This window comes from Coloeus monedula, assembly GCF_965178545.1.
Source record: "Coloeus monedula genome assembly, chromosome: 17".
Taxonomy (NCBI): domain Eukaryota; kingdom Metazoa; phylum Chordata; class Aves; order Passeriformes; family Corvidae; genus Coloeus; species Coloeus monedula.
Window position 1 is genome coordinate 5,559,250 of NC_138797.1, and position 7,922 is coordinate 5,567,171.

The following is a 7,922-nucleotide window of genomic DNA, read 5'->3' on the forward strand; positions in this document are numbered from 1 at the left end:
AAAGTTTCACCTGGAAAAATCATTGGCTTTTCTTTTTTTAGCTTCCATACTGCAGGAGAGCAACTGTCTAAAGCTGTTTCTCTCCCCTTCTTTTGCCTTGGTCCTCATTTTCAAAATACAAACATCCCTCCTCATTTTCTAGGGTGCTTCTGGCCCCCCCCTCACCCAGGAGCACCCAGACCTGGGGGAGCCCTGCGTCCCCTCCAGCCCCGCTGTCTCATCCACAGGTGGAACCCGCTCCTGCTCTGCTGATCATGGTCAACAAGACCTTAAATTACTGGGGTCCCAGTTTTGAGGAGGACGTTATCAACATCAACGTGGGGGGTCTGAGGAGGCGGCTCAGCTCCAGTGCCCTCTCCAAGTTCCCCGACACCCGCCTGGGACGGCTGCTCTCCTGCGACTCGGAGGAGTCCATCCTGCAGCTCTGCGATGACTACGACGTGAGTGCCAGGGAGTTCTACTTTGACCGAAACCCCGGATTCTTCCTCTACGTCCTCCACTTCTACCAGACAGGGAAGCTGCATGTCATGGAGGAGCTGTGCGTCTTCTCCTTCTGCCAGGAGATCGAGTACTGGGGCATCAACGAATTCTTCCTGGACTCCTGCTGCAGCTACCGCTACCACGAGCGCAAGCTGGAGAGCCGGCACCACAACTGGGATGAGGAGAGCGAGGTGAGCAGCGTGGACACGTCCCCTGATGAGATCTCTGACATCAACCACGACCTGCTGCGCTACAGCACCCTGCGCTGCGGCAACGTGCGCAAGCGCCTCTGGCTCACCATGGAGAACCCCGGCTACTCCATCCCCAGCAAACTCTTCAGCTTTGTGTCCATTAGCGTGGTGCTGGTGTCCATAGCCACCATGTGCATCCACAGCATGCCCGAGTACCAGGAGGTGGATGAGAATGGCAACGTGCTCGATGAACCCATCCTGCACAAGCTGGAGTATTTCTGCATCTCCTGGTTCACCTTCGAAGTATCCTCCCGCCTCCTGCTCTCACCCAACCCCAGGAAGTTCTTCACGCACCCACTGAACCTGATTGACATTGTCTCAGTGTTGCCCTTCTACTTCACCCTCCTGGTGGATGTGACCATGGGCAGTGACTCGGAGCTGGGCAACCTGGGCAAGGTCGTGCAGGTGTTTCGGCTCATGAGGATATTCCGGGTGCTGAAGCTGGCTCGGCACTCCACTGGACTGAGGTCACTGGGGGCCACCTTGAAGGTAAACTGGCTCTCTATCTCCTTGTCTACTCCTTTAGTCTCTGGGCAAGAAGGAGACTTCTGGCATGGCTGGGGGATGTGGAAGTCCCTATTTGCAGTGAGCTCCCAGCTCTGGGTCGTGCCTGGCAAGCTTGCTTGGGGTAGTGGGTTGGGCTGTTGGTGTGTCTGCTAAAGAAAACAAGTGTGAGGAGCACTGACTGCAGGAGTGCTCTGTACACACACAGCACAAACACCAATCCACCCCATTTTGCCTCCAGGGTCTCAGCCATCCCACTGTGGTATGAAAGCCTCGTTGCACAGCACTGGAATAGACTCAGCCATGCATGGGTGGATGGGGATGTCCCACCACAAGTGAGTCAGTGTCTAGCTGGGCTGAGAGTGACCTGCTGAGCAGGTAGCAGGGCAGCCAGCAGCTGCTAGGTATGCCAGCACCAGTGTGCATGGCTCAGGGCTGCTCCTGTCCCCAGTCTGGGAAAAGGAGAAACCTCCTACGGGCATGCTGCCAGCTGACCAGAGGCCAGTGTCCAACCCCTGGTGCCTGGCCATTTAGGGAAACAGAAATCATGGTCCAGCTGAGCTGATACAGTGAGGTTGGGTCTGGCACAAAGCAGCAATAGAAAAACAAAGGGTGACTTGCATGGCCTGGGACAACCAGCCCCAGACAGGGTCTGTGCCCTCAGCAGAGCCTGGGTTACCAGCAGCTGCCCCCCAGTGTGATGGAAAACTTGGCATGCAGGGCTGGGGGAAACTGGTCCCAGGACCATGTGGTCCTCAGGAGGAAGGTCTGGAGGAGGAAATGCTGACTGAGTGGAGGACCAGGGTTCAGGTATGCCTAGAAAGCATCCCTGCAGGTTTGGTGAGAGGGTCCACATCCCCCATAACACGCCCCAAGGCTGTGTTTCTCCAGACCCCCATGCACAGCACCCCTGGCCTCTTCAGACAGACCAAGGGCAACTTGAAATCTGCCATGCAATCCTCACTATCCCCGTGCTGCAGCCAGATCTCCGTCACTGCAGCTCAGTGGTGAAGCAGCACCAGCCTCCACACCCAGTGTGGTTTGGCTCACCCCCACCATCTCTCCCCTCCACCCTTGTGCTAAGGGCCATGTTCCTGAATCTGGGGAGAAGGAAACTCACCTCCTGTGCTTACACAGAAAATCCAGCCTGGTGCAGAGGCCAATTAAACTCGGCCTTTAATTGTCCCTGGTTCTTGGTGACTGCGTCAATGGGAATCCTAAAAGCTGATCCTTGAGCCTGCTAAGACTCAGAGCGATACATGCTCCCCATGCCCCACCACACATGGGGCTCATGCTGGGCATGGGGGACGATCAACAGGGCAAACACCTCATCTCTGCCCCTGGGCCCCATGTTCAAACCAGAAGGCTGTGTTTTCAAGCACTGCTTGTGCAAATATCCCTGTGCTTTCCCCTCCTCAAACATCTGGTGTATCAAATGAATGGCCAAGGAAGCAATCTTTGTGACACAGCCTGAAATTCAACCAAAGGGACACCCTCCTCCCACTCAGTGCCTGGCATGGGAGGGAGCTGCAGCTCCTTATGCTGCTCCCTCTGAAGGGCCATCACAGGGATGAGTAGCTGGGGACACCCTGTTTTTGCTGCTGCAGCAGTGACAGGGCTGGCATGGGGTGTACTGGCATCAGCAGGACTCGGCTGCTGGAGTTGGACCCATTCCCGTGGCTGAGTCATGGAGAAAAGGAACCATTGAGTGTGAATGGGTTTGAGGATGGGCAGCAGAAAAGGTCTTCTGCCAGCTTCTGCTGTGAAGCAGGATCAGCCCCGCCCAGAACTAATCCTGCAGAGCCCACAGAGCATCAAAATACTCCTGGCATCCTCAAAACCTGATGAAACAGAGTCCAGGGAGGATTGTCCGAAATGAAGATGCCTGAAGTCCTACCTGCATCATACTTACTTCTGAACACTTACCTTGAAAGAGCACTGACAAGTGACAGACCCAGGTAACACTGCTGGTAAAATTTAAGTAAACTTGCAGACGTAGAAAAGGCTCCCTATGTCCTGTCAGTGCTCCATCCGAGCATGAACAACACCTTTCAGCAGAGCAGGCACTGATGGACTCATGTGCACATTACTAAGCAGCAAACGAGATCTTGGGAGCCAGCAGTGTCCCGGCTCCGGCTTCTGATGAGCAGCTGATTCACCCAGTGACGTGCTGGGAAGTGCCCCTTCCTGGGGAATCTGTAGACAGCTCTAAATGGGGATGAGCAAAGACACAAATCTGATGCAGCAGCTTGGCGTTGTGATTTAGTGGGCACATAAATTACAATGACTTGTTAATCATAATTTACTTCCTATTGCAAGAGCAGAAAGCAGGAGCAGAGCAGCGAAGGCTGTTAACAGCCAGGAAGCGGGAGCGATGGCTCTGGCGAGCTGAGTGATGGTTCCGCTGCCACGAAAGTGCTAGCAGAGGGAATTCTGCCACTTGTGCATCATAAACCCTGAACAGTCCTCAGATTGCTTGGGGCCTGATCCACAGCGTGTTTAATTTGAGGAGAGGCTTCCTACACATCTCTGCTCTTCCTCCCTGCCATGCTCGACATCCATTACCGCTATCGCGGTTCTGCGGGTGCGGGTTTGGAGCCCCTCTCCCACTGGCAGTCGATAGATGTTGGTCCCTGGGTAACTGCAGCACATACAGGGATCTTCAGGAGTTGCTGTCTGTCCCCCTCAGGGGCCTAAATATGTAAAGAGGCTGGAACTGCATTTCACACATCACCCCGCTGTCGCTACCATGGGCCACCTTTGCTCGGTTTCCACACTGGTATTTCTGGCAAGACTCAAACTGGGCTCTTCCATTCTGACTGTCTTCTGCTGCACTGGAGGAAAGATGTGCATTTGGCAGGAATCTGGAGAGACTGCTACTTGGAGGGCTTTTTGCTGGAGTCTTTTATTTCCTAGCACTGCGTCTCCCAAGGCTGGCTACTTGCTAAGCCTTCAACCCCCCCAAACCCTGGATAAAACTGCATCCCACCCAAACCCTGGCTAAGCCTGAATCCCAGCCAAACCCCAGCTGCAGCTGCCTTCTCCCTCCATCAATGAGCAAACCAGAAGTTTTGCAGATAAATGGCTGCAAATAGGTGGCAGCCAGTGCCCGAGGATCAGCTGGGGCATTCCTGAAGCCTTCCCTGTGCTGCAAACCCTGACCCTGCCTGTAAACTGAAACAGCAGGAGCTGTTGAGCTGCCTGACATTCCCTTTGCCTTCCCCCTCCAACACATCCCAGGGTCAGAACAGATACTCTTTAAAAATGTGTGAGGTTATTCGGTGCTGCTGGTCCCCAGCTGGGATGTACAGACCTGCTGTTAACTTCCAGCCAGGAGCAGGTTTTTCTTGGCCAAGTGATACATCCTTGAAACTCGGTGGCTCTGAGCTGTTTGTCCTCCTCGAAGAGCTCCTGTGGCACTGCTATAGGGCATCTGCAGCCACAGGTGAGGGAGGAGAAAGAAGAGGAGGAGGAGGAGGAAGGGGAGGAAGTTGTTTGGTATTACTGGCATTAGCTAAGCAGCTTTTGCCAGCTGTCCAAGCAAAGTCTCCTCGCTCCCTGCCATGAATCCACCTCCTTTAAGTCTCATCCTGACCACAGAAGCCTTTTCCCACATCTGCTGCTGTTTGCTTTGCTCAAATGTTGTTTCCTTTAGCCATTATGTGGTCTCCAATAAAGCATTCTCTGCTTGTTAGGAGACTGGGAAAAAATCCCCACGATCAAAGCTCTGCTTTCCTTTCCCAAAAGATGAAGAGCAAACTGGCAGGTCAGTGGGCAGAAACATCCAAAAAATTCACTTGTGGCAGTCAAAAAGTGGTTGGACAAGCCCTGCTGGGAGGATGGTGGTGGCAGTCCGTCCCCTGGCAGTCCCTTCCCGGCATGACTTGCTGCCTTGTGCTCCAGCTGCCCACAGCCTTTTCCCCCTGGGCTTCTGGCACAGGTTTTATACTTTGTTCAAATATTAGGAATACACAAAGAAAGATTGCAGCACAAAGGTTTTAGGTTGAAACCAGAGAAACAATGGCTTCTTCAAGGAGCATTGCACACAACATCAGAGTTGGGTGTCCCACGGCTCTGTTCCCACCAAGGCTCCCAGACCCCTTGGGCTCAATCTCATCAAGCTGGGGCTTGCAGCACCCTGTTGGATGGGTCTAAGACCAGCCCATGCTGACACTGGATGGATCCCTGGACTGCCCTGATGACCAGGGGTGTTTGGTTTCATGTCAGCTCTGATGTTTACTTGGAGTCTCTGACGGAGGAGCAGCAAAGTCTGAAGGGAATGTAATTATCTCAGAAACAGGAGTTTCTACACGTGTAACAAAGCGTTTCACAGATGCTGAGGGTCAGTGGTGTTGGGGTACAGGAGGTACCCAGGGACTCTGGGGTCCCCAGGGAGCCTGGGCTGAGACCTGGGTAAGAGCTGAGCTGAGCCTGCAGCAGAGGCAACATCCTCCCTGCGAGCAGTGCCAGCAACTCAGGAAGGTACAAATTGCCTCTTTTAGTGGCTGCCTATTAGGTGGTTTCTGGGGACCTGCCAAGATAAAAGGAAAATGTGCTAAATATTGTTAGCTGAGATCAGGCCAGAGTGAATGCTGGAGGCAGGGGAGCAGCCTCTGCTGGGGATCCCTGGCTGGGGAGCACAGATTTCCCTCCCAGCACTCGCAGGCTGGTGGAGTGCAGGGAGGCAGCTGTGGGTGCCAGGAACGATTCCTGGCTGCACCACTCGCTCCAGATCTGAGTCACCCTTGCACTCCCCACCCCATCCCAGTCCATCTCTGGAGCAGGACAGAGGTGGATAGAGCAGAGATCCCTGATGGAGGCGTGCAGGTAGTCTGTGCAGGTGTCTGTGCAGGGCTGTGGGATCTTTGTGTCCTGGCTGTGCTGGGTGTGGTGGCCCCCACTGACCAACGCTCTGCTTTGCCTTCCAGCACAGCTACCGGGAGGTGGGGATCCTGCTGCTCTACCTGGCCGTGGGGGTCTCTGTCTTCTCTGGAGTGGCCTACACTGCTGAGAAGGAGGAAGACGTTGGCTTCGACACCATCCCAGCATGCTGGTGGTGGGGCACGGTCAGCATGACCACCGTGGGCTACGGTGACGTGGTGCCTGTCACCGTGGCGGGGAAGCTGGCGGCCTCGGGCTGCATCCTGGGGGGCATCCTGGTCGTGGCACTGCCCATCACCATCATCTTCAACAAGTTCTCCCACTTCTACCGCAAGCAGAAGGCGCTGGAGGCGGCCGTGAGGAACAGCGGGAAGAAGGACCCCGCGGAGGTGGGGAGCATCTCCAGCCATGACCGAGACTCGGAGGCTCTGAGCGAGACCTCCCTGGACAGGGGCAGCCCCGACCGCCGTGGTCTGACCCCCGGCGCCCACCCCAGCCCCTGACCCCCGGCTCTGTGGCCCTGGGGCACGTAGGACCTGCCTGCTCATGGGGAGCATGGCACCGGGACACGGCGGAGGAGCCACGGCCGGCATCACCCCTGCCCTGCAAAGGATAGGAGGGGTTGGAGGAGATGCTCAGTGGGCGCTGGCTGCTTCCAGACCCTGCGTCTGCCTGGACGTGTCTCAGCCTTCACCCTGCTCACCCGTGGCTGCAGAGGGAGGTTGTGGTGCTGGGTATACCCCTGCCAGAAAGGGAGGCAGAAAATAAAAGTGACCCCTGATCAGGCACTGCCCCAACTGTACGGAGCGGGATTTTCCTCTGCCTGAGGTTTTGCGTTGTCCAGGGTGCGGTTAAATAGCTCAAGGGTGAGGCAGCCCTCAACCAGGCCGGCAGCCTTTACAGATCCTGTGCCAGGTCGACAACTCCAGCCCCAGCCTTGTCCTACCCCCAGCTGGAAACAGCCTCGAAAGGCTCAACTGCGCTTCCCCCAGCCATAAGGAAAGGGGCCTGGGAATGAGTCTGTACGGGAGGAGAGGCAGTGACCAGCTCAGGGTGAGCCCGATGGTCCCCAGCCCCTGCAGTGGGATTGACTGAACCTCACCTTCTTTCCATTGCAGCCAGGATTTATCTGCTCTCCGGCACTGCCACTGCTGGGACCCCCAGGGATCTGGGGCTGTGCTGGGAGGGTGGCACAGCTGGGAGCCCTGCCCGTGCATGGGGGAGGGACACCAGCCGGGGATGACCAGGCAGAAGGAACACTGTTCTCTGAGGCAGCAGCAGTCGGAGGGAATCGAGCTGGGGGAACCGAGAAGCCAATCCCAGTGGGGCTGGTCTTCCTCGCCACAGCCCCCAGCCTGGCTTAATTCTGCCCCTTTTCCTCCCTGTCTTAGGGCCAGGCAGGGCAGGAGGGCTGTAAGGAGGGGGTCACACTGCCCCAGGCATCCCCACAGGGAGCTGAGCTATGCAGGTGCCTCTGCACTCACCTTCCTTCTGCAGGGAGAGAGCTGGGACAGAGGGGACCTTGCACTGCTCCTTGTCACTGCAGCCCCTGAGCACCTCACAGCCGGGCAGGGAGGTCAGCCTGGAGCACCAAACCCCTTTCTGCCTGGTCCCCCAGCCCACCTGAGCACTTTTGAGGCTGCTCCCAGCACAGCATTAATTCTCTAGAGAGCTTTTCCTTGCCCTCCCACCCCCTGTTCTCTGTTTGGAAATTGTGCAGCTCCATTGCACACAGAGGAGTGCACCCAGCAATGCCTGTTCTGAGCAGGAGAAACGTGCATCCTGCAATCCCAAATCACCTCAAAC

The 7,922-nt window shown here is 56.1% G+C and overlaps 1 protein-coding gene across 1 annotated transcript; it reads left to right on the forward strand.

Annotated features, from left to right (window-relative positions):
- Positions 1 to 239: 239 nt before the first annotated feature.
- On the forward strand, positions 240 to 6,619 carry KCNS1 (potassium voltage-gated channel modifier subfamily S member 1; the record flags this gene model as incomplete). The annotated part of the gene is made up of 2 exons (XM_082292748.1): positions 240 to 1,220; positions 6,164 to 6,619. The coding sequence occupies exons 1-2, from the start codon at positions 255 to 257 to the stop codon at positions 6,617 to 6,619; spliced, it is 1,422 nt and encodes a 473-aa protein (XP_082148874.1). The 5' UTR covers positions 240 to 254.
- Positions 6,620 to 7,922: the final 1,303 nt, after the last annotated feature.